The 26671-nt window shown below is 45.0% G+C and overlaps 1 protein-coding gene across 4 annotated transcripts in view; it reads left to right on the top strand.

The window, feature by feature from the left end:
• LOC110531981 (FYVE, RhoGEF and PH domain-containing protein 3) overlaps positions 1-26671 on the top strand; it is a 109348-nt gene that overhangs the window by 58541 nt on the left and 24136 nt on the right. For 2 of the 4 annotated variants that reach the window (XM_021615534.3, XM_021615536.3), the window contains exons 2-6: positions 11937-12101; positions 13068-13275; positions 13631-14291; positions 16449-16538; positions 18531-18667. In XM_021615534.3, coding sequence (XP_021471209.2) covers positions 11937-12101; positions 13068-13275; positions 13631-14291; positions 16449-16538; positions 18531-18667 — 1261 coding nt within the window. The remainder of the gene's footprint in view (positions 1-11936; positions 12102-13067; positions 13276-13630; positions 14292-16448; positions 16539-18530; positions 18668-26671) is intronic. The other 2 variants (XM_021615535.3, XM_090184213.1) reach the window with 1 other exon arrangement.

Below are 26671 nucleotides of genomic sequence, written 5' to 3'. Positions count from 1 at the left end.
ACACACCTTTGGGTAGAAGTGTTGGCTTCCGGTCAGCTCAGATGGTTTAGGCATGGTATTCAGAGTGTGTAGTCCTTTTGAAAAAGTGCCTGCTGAAAATGAACAGTGTGTATATATAGGCTAAGTGTGAAACTGGGCAGCTGTGGTAGTAGTCCCAGTCTCCCTGACCCACCTGCTATCTTACCAATATGGATCAACTGGCCTGTTGCCATGACAATGCCCTGTTCCACTTGTTTCCCCTGCTCCAGAGCATATTCACTCTGGCATTGCTTCATTTAGCCTCCGACTCCACAGGCAGGATGTCTCTCTGGCATTAACTCATCAGGCCTTGTTGGTGCTAGCTCTTTGTCTGCCTGCACCCTACATGCTGCTTACTGTTACTGTGTGTGTGTGTGTGTGTGCGCACGTGTGTGCGCGTGTCAGCACTCTCTTTGCTTATTATTGTCCGCATGTCATTTAGACCTCTCTAATAACTACAGCTTGGCTCCCTTGAATGTTCTCCTCTACCACTTCCCTTGTTCTCCCTTCTAAACATACTCTCTATTTCTTTCTCTCTCCCCTTCCTTCTGTCTCATCCTCTATCCTCTCTCTCCTCTTTCTCATCCCCCCCCAAAATCCTTCCGTCTTAATCTGTGGGAGCTGGTGAAATACTCCTACTTAGTATGTGAGCTGGGTTGATTCACTCTACTGCTGTGCCCACTGACCTGATTTAGGACTGACAGGGGCAGGAGCAGGATGACTTATCCCTGATCCCTCTCTTACCCCGTTCCCTTTCCGTCTGTAGCGTAGCTTGGGGAGCCATGATACCATGGAGGCTTTGAGGCATGGCTCTTTCCTAGGAGAAACACAGCCTGGTTTTAGGTCTAAATGTCTGAGAGAGGCGCTGTCTGTTGTTGTCTGGTTAAATCAAACAGATAGGAGGAGATAAATGAATGGATGTGCAGTAGTAGAGTAGTAATCTGAATGAGGGAGGCCAGCTGTTACTGTACTTTTGCCTGTGTGATTGGATGAGATCCTAATCCCTCTGTATGTGTATGGATTATCCACAGATTGAACTAGGCACGCTGCAGTATCACTCTAATGTACTGTAGCCTACTGTACCTGACTGAGAAATCTGCTGAGTTGCCATCGATTGGGAAGAGCTCTAGCCTCTATTCTATATACCTTGTGTCCCTAGAACAGCTGTTGTACTGCATTTCCACTGTTGAGCCTTTCCCCTGTGTAGAAAATAGGGATCCCTTTTTTTGAGCTGTTAGAGCTGTAGAGATCTGCTCTAGTTAGCAAATATGAATCCTGTCCTTTAGTTCTAAGCAGTACAGCTCTGGTTCTAGGTAGACGTCAATCCAACAGCAAACCATGCCGGACCTTACCCTGTAGATCTAGGCTAGTCTGACTTGTACAGTACAGGTGCCAGGCTGTGTTTATCGATCTCTGTGTTTTCAAACTGTACTGAACAAAAACTTAGACGCAATATGTAAAGTGTCGGTCCCATGTTTCATGAGCTGAAATAAAAGATCCCAGAAATGTTCCATACTCACAAAAAAGCTTATTTCTCAAAAATGTGTGCACAAATGTGTTTGCATCCCTGTTGGTGAGCATTTATCCTTTGCCAAGATAATCCATCTCCTTGACAGGTGTGGAATATCAAGAAGTTGATTAAACAGCATAATCATTACACAGGTGCACCTTGTGCTGTGGAAAATAAAAGGCCACTGAAATGTGCAGTTTTGTCACACAACACAATGTAACAGATGTCCCAAGTTTTGAGGGAGCGTGCAATTGGCATGCTGACTGCAGGACTGTACACCAGAGCTGTTGCCAGAGGTGTTCATTTCTCTACCATAAGCCACCTCCAATGTCGTTTTAGAGAATTTGGCAGTAGGTCGAACCGGCGTCACAACCACAGACCACGTGTAACCATGCACAGATACACTCTGACCCTGAGGCCCATTGTTGTGCCATTCTTGCTCCACCATCACCTTGTGTTTCAGCATGATAATACAAGGCCCCATGTAGCAAGGATCTTTACAGAATTCTTGGAGACTGAGAATGTCCCAGTTATTCCATGGCCTGCATGCTCACCAGTCATGTCACCTATTGAGCATGTTTGGGATGCTCTGTATTGACGTGTACGACAGCGTGTTCCAGATCCCTAAAATGTCCAGCAACTTCGGACAGCCATTGAAGAGGGTTAGGACAAGCCTGATCAACTCTATGCAAAGGAGATGTGTCGCACTGCACGAGGCAAATGTTGGTCATACCAGATACTGACTGGTTTTCTGATCCACGCCCCTACTTTTCTTTTAAGGTATATGTGACCAACAGATGCATATCTGTATTCCCAGTCATGTGAAACCAATACATTATGGCCTAATTATTTCATTACAATTGACTTATTTCCTAATATGAACTTTAACTCGTTTAAATTGTTACATGTTGCATTTATATGTTTGATTCGTGTATTTACAGTATTTCAATCAATGTGTTTTCCATGGTCTATTATGTGTATCTCTGTGTTGTCTCTGTGGGCCTTTGTATGTGTCTCTGTGTGTGTATTTCCATGTGTTTTCCAGTCTGTCTCCTTTTCTCTCTCTGTGTACATGTCTCCTGTGGAGCTCCTTTATGGAGCTCTGTGTGTAATTACGGGGGTTTGACCGTCAGGGGATAAATATCAGAAACACATCAAGGCCAGAGCACTCGTTACTGTCTCAGAGTTGCAGAAAGGAAAGAGAGATGGATTGAGAGAGATGTATGGAGAGAGAGAGAAACCCATTGGATGCCTCTGTCAGCGTAGTGTGGCAGTATGGAGAAGTAGATTGGATGCAATCCACTGTGTGTATGTGTGTCTCTGTGTGTCTCTGTGTTAGTCTGCGTGTGTAACACTGCTCTGATCATTGACCATTATAAATCAAGTGCCATTAGATGAGAGTCTGTTCCAGTCTGTCTCGATATGTCAGGACAACAGACAGCAGAGGCCACGGTCAGAGAGAAAGGGAGGTAGGGATGAGTTGTAGAGAAAGAGAAGTTGGGGGAAAGGTGGACAGAGAGAGGGAAAGATGGATAGAAGGACTGTCTAATAGAGAAGAAGAAGCAGATAAGAGAGCGTAAGAGGGAGATTGTGACAGAGAATGGCATACTGATTTACTGAGTGAAGGGGAGAGAGAGAGTGCTGGAAGGTGTGGGGGTAGCTGTGTGATTGGGAGATGGGGCTTGGGGGGGGATCAGGGGAGTGGTGACTGACGGACGAGACGCTCCAATGTCGGGAGTGATCCATCTCCCAGACAGCACTGGGGCAGGAAGACTTTACTCTAGGGATGGTGGGTAATAAACAACTCCAACAGGGTTGCCTCAGGCCTGGCAGTGATTGGCAGCAGTGTGTGTGTGTGTGTGTGTTCAACATTCAGTGTTCAGCGAGAGAAAGGGGGAGGGGAAGAGTGAATATTGTGTGTGTATGTACTTCTCAGTGCATGTGAATGCCTGTGTGTACATGTGCATGCAGGAGCTGGGTAAGGATTGTCATTAGAGGTCAAGTCTGAATGGCCAAGGATATATATATATTTTTAAATGCCGCCCTCTCCACTCTCGCTACTCTCTGCAGTAGTATAAATTACCATACCTTTATTTCAGACTGAGACCAAGGTCTCACACACATACACAGATACACACACACACACACACACACACACACAATACACACACGATACCTTTATGCTTCCATATCCGCAGTCCAAATGACTTAGAGTATCATAAAAACTCAGTGTATCCGAACACACACTACCTTTCCACTGTCTTAGCGCTAGCAGTACTGCTGTCTTTTCGTTTACTGCTCTCTCTAGTGTTGTTCTGTTCTCTCTGAGTCCGTCTCATTCTCTCCTGTTCTCTTCTGACTAGAGTGTGTGGCGATGACATCACCATCTCCACTCTCAAGGAACAGGCAAGTGAGTCAACAGCTTGCCTAAGAGACGCAGTCCTCTGCCTGTCCATAATGATGGTGTATGGTCATTGATGAGTTGGCCTTCGAAGTCAGGTCGTCCTGGCAACCCGCTGCTCCCCAGGGCACCGTGGTGATGGTTGTCCTTGGAAGCAAATTGTTGTATTTCTCTGTTCCTCATCATGATTGGAGCTTAGAGGAGGAAATCCACTTCTCCATTCTCTCGTGTGTGTTTATTAAATTGCGGTTAAATGGATTCTCATAATTACGGAATGTTAATCTCATCTCTCCCTCTGTGAGCAAATTTATTATTTTACTCGGTTTGTGTCAAACATTGTTTAGTGCCTGTTTGTCCTGTAGTTGTTTGCTATGTTCTGATCAAGGTTATTATAGTTTTGTGTTTTTATATTTGTTTTTTTGTTTTTATATTCGTTTTTAGATTTGATTAGAAATTCTGTTTAGTTTCAGTTAGCTTTCAGACCTGATTTGGATTGCCCATTGAAACCCCCATTACATTTTTGCCCAAAGTTTAGAAGAACAAAACACTGAAACTGAACATAATTCATGATGGTTTTGTTAATTATTTTATTTCAGTTTACTAAATAGTTTTTTCATGATTAGTTTTAGTTTACTATAATAACCTTTCCCTCTTTTTAATCACGTGCGTGTGCACATAACTATACCACTCTGACATTCTGAGCAGGACCTGGCGGAGTGTGTAAAGTACCAGACACAGAGGTTCATATCGTTCCCATAACCTTAGTGTTCATGCAGTGTGTGGACCATCGTTGTGGTCATGTTTGATCAAATCAAATCAAATCAAATCAAATTTATTTTATATAGCCCTTCGTACATCAGCTGATATCTCAAAGTGCTGTACAGAAACCCAGCCTAAAACCCCAAACAGCAAGCAATGCAGGTGAAGAAGCACGGTGGCTAGGAAAAACTCCCTAGAAAGGCCAAAACCTAGGAAGAAACCTAGAGAGGAACCAGGCTATGTGGGGTGGCCAGTCCTCTTCTGGCTGTGCCGGGTGGAGATTATAACAAAACATGGTCAAGATGTTCAAATGTTCATAAATGACCAGCATGGTCGAATAATAATAAGGCAGAATAGTTGAAACTGGAGCAGCAGCACAGTCAGGTGGACTGGGGACAGCAAGGAGTCATCATGTCAGGTAGTCCTGGGGCATGGTCCTAGGGCTCAGGTCCTCCGAGAGAGAGAAAGAAAGAGAGAATTAGAGAGAGCATATGTGGGATGGCCAGTCCTCTTCTGGCTGTGCCGGGTGGAGATTATAGCAGAACATGGCCAAGATGTTCAAATGTTCATAAATGATCAGCATGGTCGAATAATAATAAGGCAGAACAGTTGAAACTGGAGCAGCAGCACAGCCAGGTGGACTGGGGACAGCAAGGAGTCATCATGTCAGGTAGTCCTGGGGCATGGTCCTAGGGCTCAGGTCCTCCGAGAGAGAGAAAGAGAGAAGGAGAGAATTAGAGAACGCACACTTAGATTCACACAGGACACCGAATAGGACAGGAGAAGTACTCCAGATATAACAAACTGACCCTAGCCCCCCGACACATAAACTACTGCAGCATAAATACTGGAGGCTGAGACAGGAGGGGTCAGGAGACACTGTGGCCCACTCCGAGGACACCCCCGGACAGGGCCAAACAGGAAGGATATAACCCCACCCACTTTGCCAAAGCACAGCCCCCACACCACTAGAGGGATATCTTCAACCACCAACTTACCATCCTGAGACAAGGCTGAGTATAGCCCACAAAGACCTCCGCCACGGCACAACTTAAGGGGGGGGGGGGGAGCGCCAACCCAGACAGGATGACCACATCAGTGACTCAACCCACTCAGGTGACGCACCTCCTCCAGGGACGGCATGAGAGAGCCCCAGTAAAGCCAGTGACTCAGCCCCTGTAATAGGGTTAGAGGCAGAGAATCCCAGTGGAAAGAGGGGAACCGGCCAGGCAGAGACAGCAAGGGTGGTTCGTTGCTCCAGAGCCTTTCCGTTCACCCTCCCACTCCTGGGCCAGACTACACTCAATCATATGACCCACTGAAGAGATGAGTCTTCAGTAGAGACTTAAAGGTTGAGACCGAGTTTGCGTCTCTGACATGGGTAGGCAGACCGTTCCATAAAAATGGAGCTCTATAGGAGAAAGCCCTGCCTCCAGCTGTTTGCTTAAAAATTCTAGGGACAATTAGGAGGCCTGCGTCTTGTGACCGTAGCGTACGTGTAGGTATGTACGGCAGGACCAAATCAGAGAGATAGATAGGAGCAAGCCCATGTAATGCTTTGTAGGTTAGCAGTAAAACCTTGAAATCAGCCCTTGCTTTGACAGGAAGCCAGTGTAGAGAGGCTAGCACTGGAGTAATATGATCAAATTTTTTGGTTCTAGTCAGGATTCTAGCAGCCGTATTTAGCACTAACTGAAGTTTATTTAGTGCTTTATCCGGGTAGCCGGAAAGTAGAGCATTGCAGTAGTCTAACCTGGAAGTGACAAAAGCATGGATTAATTTTTCTGCATCATTTTTGGACAGAAAGTTCCTGATTTTTGCAATGTTTCGTAGATGGAAAAAAGCTGTCCTTGAAATGGTCTTGATATGTTCTTCAAAAGAGAGATCAGGGTCCAGAGTAACGCCGAGGTCCTTCACAGTTTTATTTGATCTAGGCTCCTGCCCTGTACTGTTGCATAGACAGGGGTAATCAGGAAATCTGTTTACCTCCTGTTGCCATAACTGTCAATCTGCATGTGTGTGGTTACTATTCAAATGTGTCTGTTTCTGTGAAGTGCAGACACACACACACACACACACACACACATAGACACACGTCAGCTGGGCACGGGGACAGGTGTGTATAAGGCAGGTTTGGCAGGTGCAGTTAGACTAAAGCACACCTAACTACAGATGTGTGTTATGCAGGACTGAGTTTTAGTTTTTGCTCCAGGGTGTGTGTGTGTGCAGGGAGCTGGCACAGAGAGCTTTCCGGTCTTATACACACACACACACAGACACACACACACACACACACAAACTCACACACACTGGGAGAATGTGAGTTACCTTGTTGGCCAAGGAAGGTGTGTTGGATTTTCCTATTGAAATGGTTCACTGGATTCTTGGTATCTAAGGAAAGGCAGAATATTCAACGAGACGGTAGCTTTTTCTTTCTTGTTCTTGTCTTTTCTTGTCTTAAACACTCCTAAAATAAGCACAGTCTGGCTATCAGGTTTAGGTCGTTGTTCAATTGAACAACCTTTAGTCTTCAAGACCTTTGGAAACGTTTGAGTTTTCAGTATCGTATGGAGGCGTAGTATAATTGGGAGTGTTGTGTAGAGTTGTGAGTGTTGTGTAGAGTTGTATAGTTGTGTAGAGTTGTATACAGTGGTATGAAGTTGTATAGAGTTGTACAAAGGTGAGTTGAGTTAAGTAGATGTAGTTCCTCTCTCGGTGCTGTGTCATCAAGTTCCAGTTTACTGTTAGGATGTTTGATCTGCGGGCCAGATTTCACTGTCTTAGGTAACCATGACTATGGAATGTTTCCATATGCCAGACCCCTATGGCACCATCGGTCTCATTAGTGTCTGTCTGCTATAGACTGTTTGTTTTTCCCAAGACCTGACCTGTGTCTAGAGTCAAAGAGTTTCTCAGTGGTTTAGCTGGACATCGTCAGAGTAGATAGATGTTGCCCCTAACCACTTGCTCTAATTTTATCCCCCTAATGGTTAAGGTTAGGATCGAGTGTCGAAAAGCTGATCCCAGAGTCTGTTTTACGATGTTCAAGACACCAATTATTTTTGATGAATGGCGGAAATCAGCTTTCCTCTATAGGAGACTGTAGAATGCTTTTTCCTCACCACTGTAACAGAAAACTGTCATTTATACGGTCGTTTTTAGGTATTATCAACAGTAAAAAGAACTGAAATGTTTTACTGCAGCATACTGTAAATTATTGTGCATTGTGGGAAAAGTGCTGTATTTCAAATGGTACTGTAATTCTACCCCACAGAATACAGGAACGTATCCTTGGAGAGTGAAAAATCCTTTTGACCAATAGTGGGTTCATATTATTGTTGTTTCTGGCTCATCAACATAGTTTCAGCCATGCCTTGTACGAGGCTATATTTGTTGCGCCCGTGAGTGAGAATTCTGTACCTATTTAACTTCTATGTGGTTAAAGTGCCCCATCAATTTAAAATGTAGAGGGGACAGATTGGAAGGGGCAACTTCTCTTAAACCTTACATGGTTGAGCATTTTGCCATGCCGTTTTGGTATTTTTAACCCTTAAGTCAATGCCAGTTTGGAAGCCTTTGTTACGGCCTCTAGAAATGCAAGTAATATAAAACACCATACATGAATTCATATCCCGTAGTGTGAACACTTTGCCTAGCAGCCATCCTGCTTGCACCGTCCCTTGTAAAATACTGTGAAATACATACCCGTCCCCTCAATGAATTTCATTCATCCATTCATGAATTCAGATTACGGTAGAATTCGCTTTTTTACATGATATAATACAGTATTTTACTGTGCGTCATTACACAGTACTTGCTTTGGTACCGTATGTATATTACAGTAGATGTACAGCTGCCCGTGAATTACTGTCAAATTCACGGTAACCCCTTTACAGTGTATAGTCCATTTCTGTTGCAACAGTGTTAAGGTGAGAGCTGGAACTGGGCTATATATTTTACGATTTGCTACTGTACATCTATTGACCCAGCAGCTGCACGCATTATTGGCTGTGTAATACAGATACTGTTTATGTCTGAAGTGAAAATATGTGTCTTTCACAGATGCATGTAAAGCCTCTCTCTCCGTCTCCCTCTGTGGTTTGGTAAAATTGTATAACAGGGTGGGAAAGCCAGCCTTTCAGCAGGGCGTCATGGGGGCAGACAGCGTAGCAGGACTCATTGCAGACTCACAGAGCTCTGCCTCCAGTGCCTGAAGCTGCAGGCTGGAGCTGGGCTGGAAAACAGCAAATTACACATGGAAGCGCTCCTCAGGGGTCTCGCAACCATCTCCGGACTAATCCTTTTGGAGATGCGTGTGGCGTGAATAGATACAGCCCCTAAGCCTGCATGAGATAGAGCAGTGTGGATGTTAGTTTACATAGCGATTATCATAATGTACTGCGGGGGTTATCGTTGACGTCTAATGGACAACCACATCCGATAACACACAGCCAGTCTAAACAAAGGCTGTGATAAGGGCCCTTGGAACAAAGACGTAGCAGCACTTAGACACACACACACAGGCGTACACACATAGACACACATACAGTACACAGGAACACACACACACAGGCGCACACACATAGACACACATACAGTACACAGGAACACACACACACACACACACACACACACACACACACACACACACACACACACACACACAGGCGTACACACATAGACACAGATACAGTACACAGGAACACACACACACACACACACACACACACACAGGCGTACACACATAGACACACATACAGTACACAGGAACACACACACACACACACACACACACACACACACACACACACACACACAGGCGTACACACAAACGCACAATTTTTCGTCCATTAACCGAAAAATTGCTGGTTCAAATCCCAGAGCCAACTAGGTGAAAAATCTGCCGATGGGTCCTTAACCCTAATTTCTCCTGTAAGTTGCTTTGGATAAGAGTGTCTGCTAAACTGTAAACTCGTATACTGTGTATATACTGTAAACACACACTTCCCCCTCTTTCAATGCAAACACAAACCATACATTATGTGACCATACCAACATATTGCACAAAACCGCACTCATTACAAAGTCCACACTTCAATTCACTTGACTGGATTTCACAGAGCCCCTATAGGCATCACATGATTGGAATCACTGACATACAATTCCCTGATGTAACTAGCTAGCTGCTAAAGGTCTCATTGTCCCAGTGTTTGTAGTTCTGTTGAGTGGGTTGTGATGCACTTTTACAGGGACACACACACACTTTCTCAAAAAGCCTGATATCACAGACATACAGAGAGAAAGTAAGACACACACATACACAGGCCAGTATCACTCCCAGACAGTCTGAATGGATGGAGGATCAGGATATAGAGATGTATTAAATATAGACAGGCCTATCAAAGAGCTCTCTGAAGACGCATTGAGGCAGAAGCCTCACCTCTCTCTCCCCTGGCCTGGTGTCAGGATTGATGCAGGGTCTGTCTGCTCCCTCTCTGGTTCATCTCTGCTCCCTCTCTGGTTCCTCTTTGCTCCCTCTCTGGTTCCTCTCTGGTTCATCTCTGCTCCCTCTCTGATTGATCTCTGGTTCCTCTCTGCTCCATCTCTGGTTCCTCTCAGCTCCATCTCTGGTTCATATCTGGTTCCTCTCTGGTTCCTCTCTGCTCCATCTCTGGTTACTCTCTGCTCCCTCTCTGGTTCCTCTCTGGTTCCTATCTGCTCCCTCTCTGCTCCCTCTCTGGTTCCTCTCTGCTCCCTCTCTGGTTCCTATCTGCTCCCTCTCTGCTCCATCTCTGGTTCCTCTCTGCTCCATCTCTGGTTCCTCTCTGCTCCATATCTGGTTCCTCTCTGGTTCATCTCTGGTTCATCTCTGGTTCCTCTCTGGTTCATCTCTGGTTCCTCTCTGCTCCATCTCTGGTTCATCTCTGCTCCATCTCTGGTTCCTCTCTGGTTCATCTCTGGTTCTTCTCTGCTCCATCTCTGGTTCCTCTCTGCTCCATCTCTGGTTTCTCTCTGCTCCCTCTCCGCTCCATCTCTGGTTCCTCTCTGCTCCATCTCTGGTTCCTCTCTGCTCCATCTCTGGTTCCTCTCTGGTTCATCTCTGCTCCATCTCTGGTTCCTCGCTGGTTCATCTCTGCTCCATCTCTGGTTCCTCTCTGCTCCATCTCTGGTTCCTCTCTGGTTCATCTCTGCTCCATCTCTGGTTCCTCTCTGCTCCATCTCTGGGTCCTCTCTGCTCCATCTCTGGTTCATCTCTGCTCCCTCTCTGGTTCCTCTCTGGTTCATCTCTGCTCAATCTCTGGTTCCTCTCTGTTCCATCTCTGGTTCCTCTCTGGTTCATCTCTGCTCCATCTCTGGTTTCTCTCTGCTCCCTCTCTGCTCCATCTCTGGTTCCTCTCTGGTTCCTCTCTGGTTCCTCTCTTGTTCATCTCTGCTCCATCTCTGGTTCCTCGCTGGTTCATTTCTGCTCCATCTCTGGTTCCTCTCTGCTCCATCTCTGGTTCCTCTCTGGTTCATCTCTGCTCCATCTCTGGTTCCTCTTTGCTCCATCTCTGGGTCCTCTCTGCTCCATCTCTGGTTCATCTCTGCTCCCTCTCTGGTTCCTCTCTGGTTCATCTCTGCTCCATCTCTGGTTCCTCTCTGCTCCATCTCTGGTTCCTCTCTGGTTCATCTCTGCTCCATCTCTGGTTCCTCTCTGGTTCCTCTCTGCTCCATCTCTGGTTCCTCTCTGGTTCATCTCTGGTTCCACTCTGCTCCATCTCTGGTTCCTCTCTGGTTCCTTCTGCTCCCTGCAGCATGACAAAGGCATTGGGGTGAAGGTCGTTTGTTCCCCTCTTACACTCTTACACACTGCACTGCACCACTCAGGGGGACTGGGGCTGGGACTGTATAGAACTGCATCGGTCAGGTCTGTTTGGACTGGGGCTGAAGCTGTTGGGTATTTGGTCTCAGCCATGACTCTTTCGTGCTGTCTCTTTATAGGCAAATTAATACTGCACTCTTAGAAAAAAACGGTGCTATCTAGAACCAAAAAGGGTTATTTGGGTGTCCCAACAGGAGAACCCTTTGAAGAACCCCTTTTGGTTCCAGGTAGAACCCTTTACACAAAGAGTTCTACCTGGAACCAAAAGGGTTCTCCTTTTTGAAATCTAAGAGTGTGTGTTCCTTCCAAACAGGTTGCGTTCCTGCATGTTGTGTGAATGGAAGTAATCCACTCAGTCAATCTAATATATTCTCTCTCTCTCTCAGACCTCCCTCCCTCTTCTCTACAGTGCCAGTGTGGATCGGTGGACTTCCTGTGTTCCCCGCGGCTGGCAAAGAAAGCCCTGCCCCCTCCCAGACAATGTCACGTCCGGCCTGCAGTCAAGCCCCGCCCCCAGCCCACAGCCACACCCACCTCTCAGAAACCTCAAGGTACACTGTTGGTTTATCACTCATTTAAGCACTACTACTTGTTGTTTATAATATCAATAATGTCATTATCATTGACTAAGAGTGTTGGTACAATATAAAACCGTGTGTTTATCAGCCTAATCCCAGAGTTTTACCTGCATACAGTATTTATCCCACAAACACATAAAAAACTCCTTGTTAATCCTACTATAGACTCATGCTATCTGCCTGTTGATGCATGAGTTTAATTTCCATACAATACACCCTGCCATTCTTTGCTGTGCTGTAGCTGCACACACACACACAATCAGAGAGGAAGGAAGCAGAGGCACCTCACACAGAGAGAGCTGAGGCAGAGATACCTGCTTCCTCATTCAGCCCTAATGCAACACCAAGAACACAGCAGAGACTGGCCCACATAAAATATATAGAGAAAGCCTACTGTCCTCTAAATGCATTCTGCAGTAACCATGTTTTAAGAACATGTCGGTAGCCAAACAGTATTATTTTAGCTTCTGATAGCGTGTGTGATACACTCTCTTTGTGCAGTCGGTTTCTGGACCACTCTCGGCCTGTAATTTGTGCGACTGCGTGTGCATGTTTTTTTTCTTTCTCTGTCTGTGAAACCACAGTGACTTAGACACACTCATCTCCGCATCCTGTTCTGAAATCAGGAAGCTGTCTTAGCTCTGTGAAGCACGATCAGAACCGTCTCCTGCGCTGCGTTCGAGAACCTACTCCCAGAGTTTAGCGATTATATGTTGTGTTTCGTGGTGGTATTTGGACTGTGGTTTTGTCATTTGTAGTAGGTAGCAGCAGCTGCCATCTGGAATACAGTTATGGAGGCTTTCTCCCTCGGAACTCCACGGGGCACTTGAAACAGGACTCTTTCCGTGGTTACGCCAGTGACCTGACTTCGTCTCTCTCTTTTTCTCTCTTTCCTTCTTCCTCCCTCCATCACCCCTCTTCCTGAACCTGGACCTGCAGTGCCCCCTAAACCCCCCTTCCTGCTGGTTCTCGGACAGGACAAGAAGCCCAAGAGGATTCCCCCAGCTCCCTCCAGGCCTCTGCCTGCCCCTCCACCTCCACCCAAACCGCGGCCGAGCCAGACACCACCTGGCCTGGTCACACAGCCTCAGAGAGGCCCAGAGGCTCAGAGCGTGGGGCTGCTCATCGAAAGGTTTGAGAACTCCAGGTACTGTACTGTCCTGCAGGGGGTAGGGTATTCCACAAGGTGCTCTTGCCCTGTTGACGCATCAGATGAGTGTGTTGTGTTTGTGTGTAAAAAAACTGGAGGGATGACACATATATTTATGATGTGGGTATTGTTATACACTATGAGTAGGACTTTGAATGTTTTGCACGGAATACACACTCTCTTACCCTCTGTCTCGTAATACGCACTCTGTTTTTCTGATGTTACCCAACCTGTGTTTCACACTTCTGTCTGTGGGAATGTTAGGCTCTGGTGGTGTGTTGTGGTTTCAGCCCAATCAAGACTGAAACTGAGAAAGGTTTAATTTCACAAGTGTTTATTTTTTATATCCCAGGGTTCCAATTCTTGGTGTCCCTCCGAGGAATCAGCTCCACTTGTGCCTGAGTATGGACGCGACATCCGAAACCACAGCTCGTTCTGCCCCTGACCCCATAGCACACGCCCCTTCAGGGTCAGCAGGAGCAAAGGACTCTGGGGAACCCTCCCCCGCCGACAAACTTGCTCTTCTCGTCTCGGAGCAGACTGATGAGGTCACCGAGCTGACAGATCTTTCGTGCCTGGCCTCACTCCGCATTGACGGCCCCGGCGGCATTCCTTTGGACTCTACAGAGGACGACCTCAACATCGTCCACGGCGATCGAGTTGGTTGCCTTGACAACACGGAGAGGGAGGAGAGAGACTCTTCCAATGAGCTCCAGGACAATCCGGACTCACAGTCCTCGGAGCAGAACGGAAACGGGAAGATTCCCAACCGGGACAGCGGGATCGACAGCCCATCTTGCGCAGCAGAGGGCGAGGTGTTCCCCAACGAAGACGCCATCGACGAGGAGGAGCGCTACGACAGCGTCACGGAGACAGAGACTAGCGTGTCCTGCTGCGTAACACTGGGCAACAAGCGTGACTCCACGCAGGACGAGGACAGTGACCTGGATGAGGTCAGCAGTGGCGAGACAGAGGGAGGGGAGAAGGCGGACACACACACAGAGGTACACAGGGTGAGTCACACACACACATTCTTATCAATCTCCTTCAGTTCAGCAGCTGTAACTTGTCTTTCTATTTTTATCTGTGTCAGTTTCAGGCTGTCTAGACTCAGGTGTTTTTTTTATGGGTATTTGGGCCTAAACACACACACACACACACACAGACACACACACACACACACACACACACACAAACAAACAAACAAACAAACAAACAAACAAACAAACAGACACGCTATTTCAGACGCTCAAGTGTGTGTGGTGGTCACAAGCGTCTTTGCTGTATCTAAAAATGGATGTGCTGTGGGGTGTGGAGGAAAGAGTACCTGCCCAGGGCTGTAACAGGAGCTTGTGACTGCTACTGCTAGAGGACAGACAGAAACAAAAGAGCACTCAGCTCAGCTACTGTTTCCACCATTGATCTGTGTGTGAGTGATACCGACACCTCCAAAAGAGAACTTTGCATCATACCGGTATTCATGAATCCCCTTTCGGAAAAATACTGTCTATTTATTGAAATAAAAGGATGGCGGGAAGGTCAAGAAACATCAGACAAAAATAGGGAGAGGGAGAAGAGGAGGTAGAGAAAACATAGAGAGGCAGAAAAGAGTGCGTGTAATGAAAATTAGTCTGTGAAAGAGAAAGAGACAAGGAGGGGTGTGTGAGTGGGAGCTGGAACTCTGGTTAGAGTTGTTGTGTGTTGGCACAGTACAGTCAGTTTTTATCACCTCAGCATTGTTATAATGGGGCAAAGCCCGACACACCCTGTACCTAGGCACCACACCAAACACACATGAGCACACACGGACACACACACGCCCTGTATTGGCAGCCAACACCCTTTGCCTCATGTGGAAGGGATCTCTGGTATCCTGTGTTTCCTGATATCAGCATTACTGCCCAGAGGAAAGGTGTGTGTGGATGGGTGTGAGGGAACAGTGCCACTTCTCTCTGACACTAATAGCTGACAAGTTGATAGCTTTTTAATGACACTGCTGTCGCAGAGGATGTGGGTTTTGGGGATGCACATTGAAACAGAAAAAGAAAGAAATGTATTTCTCTTCTTTCAGTGTTTAGCATCATCTGCTACAGAAATAGATTAGACATGTTGTTTGTGTTTGTATGTGTATGTGAGTGTGTTCAAGTGTGTGTGTCATGCCTAAAGGATGTGAGTGTGTGTTTGTTTGTGGACATATCTCTACTGTACATTCCAAAAGGGTTATTCAGCTGTCCCCATAGGAGAACCCCTTTTGGTTCCAGGTAGAACCCGTTTTGGTTCCAGGTAGAACCCTTTTGGGTTTCATGTAGAACCCACTGTGGAAAGGTTTCTACATAGAACCCAAAAGGGTTGCACCTGGAACCAAAAGGACCCAAACTTTTTCACTTGTATTGCTTTCGTTTTTTCTGTCAATTGTTTGTCAGAGTTGTTTTGTGTTGTATGAATTTGTTGTTTACTGATGTTGTGAGGCTTTTCTGCCACCAGGTGACATACTTGAAATACTTGAAAGAGAAAAGGGTTCTACCTGGAACCAAAAAGGGTTATTTAAATGGTCCCTCTATGGGGACAGGTGAAGAACCCTTTTAGGTTTTACATAGCACCTTTTTTTTTCTAAGAGTGTATGTTTCACAATTTCCACCAATTTCCCGATTTTGTGCGTGCATGTGATTGTGTACCGGACAGCTGTTGCAAAACACAATGTCACAATGTAGTACACCCTCCCTTTCTGAGGACGGGTCTCAGTCACATGTCACAGGACTGTCATTTCATCCATTAAGCTCATTCCTGTTCCTGAAGCAGTCAAACTGAATACACATCTGCAGCACCTTTACATGTCATCTCAGCTCTGGTAGTAAACACAGTATTGGTGACTATCTCAGCTCTCAGTGAAGCAGCACGGGCTGCCGATTGTTACAACATGCACATCAACCGAGATGAAAAGACATCCCCATTTCAGACCACTTTTATCTTATATGTAATCACTGTTTAGAGTTTGCTTGCTTTCACCTAATAGGTTTTGTGTTAATGTTGCTGATATTCTCTCTCAAAGGTCATAGGCCCAGAGACATATGTTTAATGTATGATACAGGTCTAATGTAGGTTTGTGTAGGGAGTGTATTCTATATGGTATGCTATGGCTCTGACTGTTTGTGTCCACTTCTCTCCCTCAGTACTCAGAGACACAGAGGTTACTGAACATCGCCAGAGAGCTCCTTCACACTGAGGAGGCCTACGTCAAAAGACTCAACCTCCTAGACCAGGTATGCACACACTCACACACAGTGGGTTGTGTACTCTGAAAAACACAACCGCATGCAAAGGACGTCAGACTGCTTGCTTAGAGAGGACCACTTCTTCCCGATTCGGCACATACTTGGCTTGAACCTGGGGCCTCATGAACACACGTTACCATTCTCCCTCAAGTGCCTCTACCTGTCACTAGCGCAAATGTGGACACTTAAGGCTGAGGAGTAAGTTTCACACATCTCCATGTGCTACACATACACACCAAGTCATGGTAAAGCACATTCGGTGCATTCGGAAAGTATTCAGACCCCTTCCCTTTCTCCACATTTTGTTACGTTACAGCCTTATTCTAAAATTTATTCAATAATTTTTTTCCTCATCAATCAACACACAATGCCCCATAAAGACAAAGTGAAAATAGGTTTTTGAACATTTTTGGAAATGTATTAAAACATAAAACATATATAACATTTCTGCAACATTGACGGTCCCCAAGAACACAATAGTCTTCATCATTCTTAAATGGAAGAAGTTTGGAACCACCAACTCTTCCTAGAGCTGGCTACCCGACCAAACTGAGAAATCGTGGGAGAAGGTTGACCATGGTCACTCTGACAGAGCTCCAGAGTTCCTCTGTGGAGATGGGAGAACCTTCCAGAAGGACAACCATCTCTGCAGCACTCCACCAATTAGGCCTTTATGGTAGACGGAAGACACTCCTCAGTAAAAGGCACATGACAGCCCGCTAGGAGTTTGCCCGAAAGGCACCTAAAGGACTCTCAAAAAGTTCAATGCAGAGAATCATGCTTCTCAGGTCTGATGAAACGAACATTGAACGTTTTGGCCTGAATGCCAAGCGTCACGTCTGGAGGAAACCTGGCACCATCCCTACAGTGAAGCCTAGTGGTGGCAGCATTCTGTGGGGGTTTTCAGCTGTAGGGACTGGGTGACTAGTCAGGATCAAGGGAAAGATGAATGGAGCAAAGTACAGAGAGATTCTTGATGATGAAAACCTGTTCTAGAGCTCTCAGGACCTCAGACTGGGGTGAAGGTTCACCTTCTAACAGATCAACAACCCTAAGCATACAGCCAAGACAACACAGGAGTGACTTCGGGACAAGTCTCTGAATGTCCTTGAGTGGCCCAGCCAGAGCCCGGACTTGAACCCGATCGGACATCTCTGGAGAGACCTGAAAATAGTTGGCCAGCTACGCTCCCAATCCAACCTGACAGAGCTTGAGAGGATCTGCAGGGAAGAATGGGAGAAACTCTCCAAATACAGGTGTATCAAGCTTGAAGCGTCATACCCAAGACGACTCCATGGCTGTAATCGCTGCCAAAGGTGCTTCAACAAAGTTCTGAGTAAATGGTCTGAATGCTTATGTAAATGTGATATTTCAGTTTTGTATTTTTTATACATTTGCAAACATTTATAAAAATCTTGTTTTTCTTTGTCATTATTGGGTGTGTAGATTTATGAGGGGAAAACACTATTTAATCAATTTTAGAAAAAGGCTGTAACATATTTTATTTTTTTTTAAGTCAAGGGGTCTGAATACTTTCCGAATTCACTGTCCTTAGTGAAGGCCTACTCCTCCCATATTAGGCCATATTCATATTGTTTTATATCTGGTGTGCGATATCCATATTTGTTGTTGAAGTTGACTGTCAATTACATGACTACAGACAAAAGGATATGTGCTGGCACAGACAGTAGGCTAATCTCAGAGCTGCTTCCTGTTTTTGTCAAGCCTCTGCTCCCTCACATTGGTACCGTTTGTCACGGAAACTCAGGTGCACGCAGGCCTGTTGTTGGGTGACTGACAGGGAGGTGAAAGGTCACGGACCTGATGATGACAGATGACTATCCATCATACACATCCCCCTATAAAAAAGATTATTCGATCAAGGAGCCCATGGTTTGTTATATCGTTTATAGTAATGTAGTTAGTAATGTTACTGTGTGTTTGATATAATTTCTACCATTGTTCTCCTATTGTTTGTAGGTATTTTGCACTAAGCTGACTGAAGCTGGAATCCCTCAGGACGTGATAACGGGGATCTTCTCCAACATCTCCTCCATTTACTGCTTCCACCACAAGTTCCTGCTCCCTGAGCTCAAGACACGCATCACTGGAGAATGGTGAGGAGACCAGGGACAATGTTGTAATAGTGTTTCCTTAACGTTATATGGTTCTATTAGCAAATCAAATCAAATGTTATTTATCACATGCACGGTAGACCTTACCTTGAAATGCTTACTTACAAGCCCTTAACCAACAATGCAGATTTAAGAAAATAAGAGTTAAGGAAATATTTACTAAATAAACAAACAAAAAAATCATATATATATATATACAGTTGAAGTCAGAAGTTTACGTACACTTGTTGGAGTCATTAAAACTTGTTTTTCAACCACTCCACAAATTTCTTGTTAACAAACTATAGTTTTGGTAAGTCGGTTAGGACATCTACTTTGTGCATGACACAAGTCATTTTTCCAACAATTGTTTACAGACAGATTATTTAACTTATAATTCACTGTATCACAATTCCAGTGGGTCAGAAGTTTACATACACTAAGTTGACTGTGCCTTTAAACAGCTTGGAAAATTCCCGAAAATGATGTCATGGCTTTATAAGCTTCTGATAGGCTAATTGACATAATTTGAGTCAAATGGAGGTGTACCTGTGGATGTATTTCAAGCCCAACCTTCAAACTCAGTGCCTCTTTGCTTGACATCATGGGAAAATCAAAAGAAATCAGGCAAGACCTCAGGAAACAAAATGGTAGACCTCCACAAGTCTGGTTCATCCTTGGCAGCAATTTCCAAATGCCTGAAGGTACCACGTTCATCTGTACAAACAATAGTGCGCAAGTATGAGCAAGCCGAAGAACACCAGCCCAACTGTGAAGCACAGGGGTGGCAGCATCATGTTGTGGGGGTGCTTTGCTGCAGGAGGGACTGGTGCACTTCACAAAATAGATGGCATCATGAGGAGGAAAATGATGTAGATATATTGAAGCAACATCTCAAGACATCAGTCAGGAAGTTAAAGCTTGGTCGCAAATGTGTCTACCCAATTGAACAGTAACATCAAGCATACTTCCAAATTTGTGGCAAAATGGTGTAAGAACAACAAAGTCACCATGGCCATCACAAAGCCCTGACCTTAATCCTATAGAAAGTTTGTCGGCAGAACTGAAAAAGCGTGTGCGAGCAAGGAGGCCTACAAACCTGACTCAGTTACACCAGCTCTGTCAAGAGGAATGGGCCAAAATTCACCCAACTTATTGTTGTGGAAGGCTACCTGAAATGTTTGACCCACTGGGAATGTGATGAAATAAATAAAAGCTGAAATAAGTCATTCTCTCAAGTATTATTCTGACATTTCACATTCTTAAAATGAAGTGGTGATCCTAACTGACCTATGACAGATTTTTTTACTAGGATTAAATGTCAGGAATTGTGAAAAACTGAGTTTAAATGTATTTGGCTAGGGTGTATGTAAACTTTGTCAGGGGGAATGGGCCAAATTTCACCCAACTTATTGTTGGAAGTTTGTAGAAGGCTACCGGAAAAGTTTGACCCAAGTTAAACAATTTAAAGGCAATGCTACCAAATACTAATTGAGTGTATGTAAATTTCTGACCCACTGGGAATGTGATGAAAGAAAAAAAGCTGAAATAAGTCATTCTCTCTACTTTTATTCTGACATTTCACATTTTTAAAATAAAGTGGTGATCCTAGCTCACCTAAAACAGGGAGTTTTTATTAGGATTAAATGTCAGGAATTGTAAAAAACTGAGTTTAAATGTATTTGGCTAAGGTGTATGTAAACTATATATATACTGTATATACAGTGCCTTGCGAAAGTATTCGGCCCCTTGAACTTTGCGACCTTTTGCCACATTTCAGGCTTCAAACATAAAGATATAAAACTGTATTTTTTTGTGAAGAATCAACAACAAGTGGGACACAATCATGAAGTGGAACGACATTTATAGGATATTTCAAACTTTTTTAACAAATCAAAAACTGAAAAATTGGGCGTGCAAAATTATTCAGCCCCCTTAAGTTAATACTTTGTAGCGCCACCTTTTGCTGCGATTACAGCTGTAAGTCGCTTGGGGTATGTCTCTATCAGTTTTGCACATCGAGAGACTGACATTTTTTCCCATTCCTCCTTGCAAAACAGCTCGAGCTCAGTGAGGTTGGATGGAGAGCATTTGTGAACAGCAGTTTTCAGTTCTTTCCACAGATTCTCGATTGGATTCAGGTCTGGACTTTGACTTGGCCATTCTAACACCTGGATATGTTTATTTTTGAACCATTCCATTGTAGATTTTGCTTTATGTTTTGGATCATTGTCTTGTTGGAAGACAAATCTCCGTCCCAGTCTCAGGTCTTTTGCAGACTCCATCAGGTTTTCTTCCAGAATGGTCCTGTATTTGGCTCCATCCATCTTCCCATCAATTTTAACCATCTTCCCTGTCCCTGCTGAAGAAAAGCAGGCCCAAACCATGATGCTGCCACCACCATGTTTGACAGTGGGGATGGTGTGTTCAGCTGTGTTGCTTTTACGCCAAACATAACGTTTTGCATTGTTGCCAAAAAGTTCAAATTTGGTTTCATCTGACCAGAGCACCTTCTTCCACATGTTTGGTGTGTCTCCCAGGTGGCTTGTGGCAAACTTTAAACAACACTTTTTATGGATATCTTTAAGAAATGGCTTTCTTCTTGCCACTCTTCCATAAAGGCCAGATTTGTGCAATATACGACTGATTGTTGTCCTATGGACAGAGTCTCCCACCTCAGCTGTAGATCTCTGCAGTTCATCCAGAGTGATCATGGGCCTCTTGGCTGCATCTCTGATCAGTCTTCTCCTTGTATGAGCTGAAAGTTTAGAGGGACGGCCAGGTCTTGGTAGATTTGCAGTGGTCTGATACTCCTTCCATTTCAATATTATCGCTTGCACAGTGCTCCTTGGGATGTTTAAAGCTTGGGAAATCTTTTTGTATCCAAATCCTTCACAACAGTATCTCGGACCTGCCTGGTGTGTTCCTTGTTCTTCATGATGCTCTCTGCGCTTTTAACGGACCTCTGAGACTATCACAGTGCAGGTGCATTTATACGGAGACTTGATTACATACAGGTGGATTGTATTTATCATCATTAGTCATTTAGGTCAACATTGGATCATTCAGAGATCCTCACTGAACTTCTGGAGAGAGTTTGCTGCACTGAAAGTAAAGGGGCTGAATAATTTTGCACGCCCAATTTTTCAGTTTTTTATTTGTTAAAAAAGTTTGAAATATCCTATAAATGTCGTTCCACTTCATGATTGTGTCCCACTTGTTGTTGATTCTTCACAAAAAAATACAGTTTTATATCTTTATGTTTGAAGCCTGAAATGTGGCAAAAGGTCGCAAAGTTCAAGGGGGCCGAATACTTTCGCAAGGCACTGTATATACAGTTGAAGTTGGAAGTTTACATACACCTTAGCCAAAGGCACTGCATCGCAGTGCTATCTGTGCCACTAGAGATTCTGGGTTCGAGTCCAGGCTCTGTCGCAGCCTGCCACGACCAGGAGACCCATGGGGTGGCGCACAATTGGCCCAGCGTCGTCCGGCTTAGGGGAGGTTTTGGCCGGCAGGGATGTTCTTGTCCCATCGCGCACTAGTGACTCTTGTGGTTGGTTGGGTGCAATGCACGCTGACATGGTCACCAGGTGTACAGTGTTTCCTCCAACATGTTGATGCGGCTGGCTTCCAGGTTAAGCGGGCATTGTGTCAAGAAGCAGTGTGGCTTGGCTGGGTTGTGTTTCGGAGAACGCATGGCTCTTGACATTCACCTCTCCTGAGTCTGTACGGGAGATGCAGCGATGGAACAAGACTGTAACTACCAATTGGGGAGAAAAAGGGCAAAAAAAAATATTAAAATAAAAACGTAACACAATAAACTAACAATAATGATGCTATATACAGGTGGTACCGGTACTGAGTCAATGTGCGGGGGTACAGGTTAGTCGAGGTAATTTATACATTTAGGTAGGGGTAAAGTGACTATGCAGAGATGATAAACAGCGAGTAGCAACAGTGTAAAAACAAAGGGGGGGTCAATGCAAATAGTCCGGGTGGCCATTTGATTAATTGTTCAGCAGTCTTGTGGCTTGGGGGTAGAAGCTGTTAAGGAGCCTTTTGGACCTAGACTTGGCGCTCTGATCAAGACTGTGCAGTAGGATGCAAAATCTTCTACAAACAACACCTATGTGAAATTGGGTTTCTGCTTAGATGCTTCTCTCTCTCGCACGCTCTCTCTTCTATTCTCTCTCATTACTGAATAGTGATAATTCTGCAATGGTCAGTATGTACTCCCAAGATGGCATAGCAGTTCAGACTTATTTTTGTCCTCGTCCTGTCGTGTCCCGTATATATATATATTTACAACTTTTTTCACGTACATTTTTAATTTTCCAAAAACTCATCTTCAGAACACTCTCCTGCAATCCGCTTCACCAATTTATATTTATATAAAAAAGTATTATTTACCTCAGATCTGTAATCCTCAGAGAGGCTAGCCAGAAATTAGCCAGAAGCTAGCCGGGAGCTAGCCAGAAGCTGGTCCAGAAGCTACTCTGAAGCTGGTTCAGAAGCTAGTTCAGAAGCTAGTTAGCTTATTTACTGGCTAATCGTTAGTACTCAGCTAACCACGGTTTGTGGTCATCGGCTGTCCTTTGGCTCGAGAATCTATCCGGCTGGCTCCTCCGGCGCAACGTTGCCTGGGCGCCCATCTGCGGCCTGCTAGCCGTTGGCTATCTTATCGGCTGCTATCTGAATAGACAATCGGACAATTTTTATTTTATTTTATTTTATTTTATTTATTTATTTTTCTTCTTGGGCCTCTATAACTATATCTATTGTTTTTATTTTTGTTGTTGTTGTGTGATTTGGATTAATCCCCTCTACCACACGGAAACCCACTAATCTACTGACGGAACGCATGAGTCGGCTAATAACAGACCTCCATCCTATGCTAGCTTGCTCCTATGCTAGCTTGCTACCGATTTAGCTGTCTAAATCGCCGTGACCCCCAACCAACCTCTCCACTCACTGGACCCTTTTGATCACTCGACTGAGCATGCCTCTCCTTAATGTCAATATGCCTTGTCCATTGCTGTTCTGGTTAGTGTTTATTGGCTTATTTCACTGTAGAGCCTCTAGTCCTGCTCATTATACCTTATCCAACCTATTAGTTCCACCACCCACACATGCAATGACATCTCCTGGTTTCAATGATGTTTCTAGAGACAATATCTCTCTCTTCATCACTCAATACCTAGGTTTACCTCCACTGTATTCACATCCTACCTTACCTTTGTCTGTACATTATACCTTGATGCTATTTTATCGCCCCCAGAAACCTCCTTTTACTCTCTGTTCCAGACGTTCTAAACGACCAATTCTTATTGCTTTTAGCCGCACCGTTATTCTACTCCTACTCTGTTCCTCTGGCGATGTAGAGGTGAATCCAGGCCCTGCAGTGCCTAGCTCCACTCCTATTCCCCAGGTGCTCTCTTTTGACGACTTCTGTAACCGTAATAGCCTTTCATGCATGTTAACATTAGAAGCCTCCTCCCTAAGTTTGTTCTATTCACTGCTTTAGCACACTCTGCCAACCCGGATGTTCTAGCTGTGTCTGAATCCTGGCTTAGGAAGACCACCAAAAATTCAGACATTTTAATTCCAAACTACAACATTTTCAGACAAGATAGAACTGCCAAAGGGGGCGGTGTTGCAATCTACTGCAAAGATAGCCTATAGAATTCTGTCCTACTATCCAGGTCTGTACCCAAACAATTTGAACTTCTACTTTTAAAAATCCACCTCTCTAAAAACAAGTCTCTCACCATTGCCGCCTGCTATAGACCACCCTCTGCCCCCAGCTGTGCTCTGGACACCATATGTGAACTGATTGCCCCCCATCTATCTTCAGAGCTTGTGCTGCTAGGCGACCTAAACTGGAACATGCTTAACACCCCAGCCATTCTACAATCTAAACTTGATGCCCTCAACCTCACACAAATTATCAATGAACCTAACAGGTACCTCCCCAAAAGCCTTAAACACGGGCACCCTCATAGATATCATCCTAACCAACTTGCCCTCTAAATACACCTCTGCTGTTTTCAACCAAGATCTCAGCGATCACTGCCTCATTGCCTGCATCCGTAATGGGTCAGCGGTCAAACTACCTCCACTCATCACTGTAAAACGCTCCCTGAAGCACTTCAGCGAGCAGGCCTTTCTAATCGACCTGGCCGGGGTATCCTGGAAGGATATTGATCTCATCCCGTCAGTAGAGGATGCCTGGATATTTTTTTTAAATGCCTTCCTAACCATCTTAAATAAACATGCCCCATTCAAGAAATTTAGAACCAGGAACAGATATAGCCCTTGGTTCTCCCCAGACCTGACTGCCCTTAACCAACACAAAAACATCCTATGGCGTTCTGCATTAGCATCGAACAGCCCCCGTGATATGCAGCTGTTCAGGGAAGCTAGAAACCATTATACACAGGCAGTTAGAAAAGCCAAGGCTAGCTTTTTCAAGCAGAAATTTGCTTCCTGCAACACTAACTCAAAAAAGTTCTGGGACACTGTAAAGTCCATGGAGAATAAGAACACCTCCTCCCAGCTGCCCACTGCACTGAAGATAGGAAACACTGTCACCACTGATAAATCCACCATAATTGAGAATTTCAATAAGCATTTTTCTACGGCTGGCCATGCTTTCCACCTGGCTACTCCTACCCCGGTCAACAGCACTGCACCCCCCAAAACAACTCGCCCAAGCCTTCCCCATTTCTCCTTCTCCCAAATCTGCTCAGCTGATGTTCTGAATGAGCTGCAAAATCTGGACCCCTACAAATCAGCCGGGCTAGACAATCTGGACCCTTTCTTTCTAAAATTATCTGCCAAAATTGTTGCCACCCCTATTACTAGCCTGTTCAACCTCTCTTTCGTGTCGTCTGAGATTCCCAAAAATTGGAAAGCAGCTGCGGTCATCCCCCTCTTCAAAGGGGGTGACACTCTTGACCCAAACTGCTACAGACCTATATCTATCCTACCATGCCTTTCTAAGGTCTTCAAAAGCCAAGTCAACAAACAGATTACCGACCATTTCGAATCTCACCATACCTTCTCTGCTATGCAATCTGGTTTCAGAGCTGGTCATGGGTGCACCTCAGCCACGCTCAAGGTCCTAAATGATATCTTAACCGCCATCGATAAGAAACATTACTGTGCAGCCGTATTCATTGATCTGGCCAAGGCTTTCGACTCTGTCAATCACCACATCCTCATCGGCAGACTCGACAGCCTTGGTTTCTCAAATGATTGCCTCGCCTGGTTCACCAACTACTTCTCTGATAGAGTTCAGTGTGTCAAATTGGAGGGTCTGCTGTCCGGACCTCTGGCAGTCTCAATGGGGGTGGCACAGGGTATAACTCTTGGACCGACTCTCTTCTCTGTATACATCAATGAGGTCGCTCTTGCTGCTGGTGAGTCTCTGATCCACCTCTACACAGACGACACCATTCTGTATACTTCTGGCCCTTCTTTGGACACTGTGTTAACAACCCTCCAGGCAAGCTTCAATGCCATACAACTCTCCTTCCGTGGCCTCCAATTGCTCTTAAATACAAGTAAAACTAAATGCATGCTCTTCAACCGATCGCTACCTGTACCTACCCGCCTGTCCAACATTACTACTCTGGACGGCTCTGACTTAGAATACGTGGACAACTTCAAATACCTAGGTGTCTGGTTAGACTGTAAACTCTCCTTCCAGACCCATATCAAACATCTCCAATCCAAAGTTAAATCTAGAATTGGCTTCCTATTTCGCAACAAAGCATCCTTCACTCATGCTACCAAACATACCCTTGTAAAACTGACCATCCTACCAATCCTCGACTTTGGCGATGTCATTTACAAAATAGCCTCCAATACCCTACTCAACAAATTGGATGCAGTCTATCACAGTGCAATCCGTTTTGTCACCAAAGCCCCATATACTACCCACCATTGCGACCTGTACACTCTCGTTGGCTGGCCCTCGCTTCATACTCGTCGCCAAACCCA

This window comes from Oncorhynchus mykiss, chromosome 9 (assembly GCF_057628025.1).
Source record: "Oncorhynchus mykiss isolate SJ-2025 chromosome 9, ASM5762802v1, whole genome shotgun sequence".
NCBI classification, from domain to species: Eukaryota; Metazoa; Chordata; class Actinopteri; order Salmoniformes; family Salmonidae; genus Oncorhynchus; species Oncorhynchus mykiss.
This window is presented reverse-complemented; position numbering and strand designations above follow the sequence as displayed.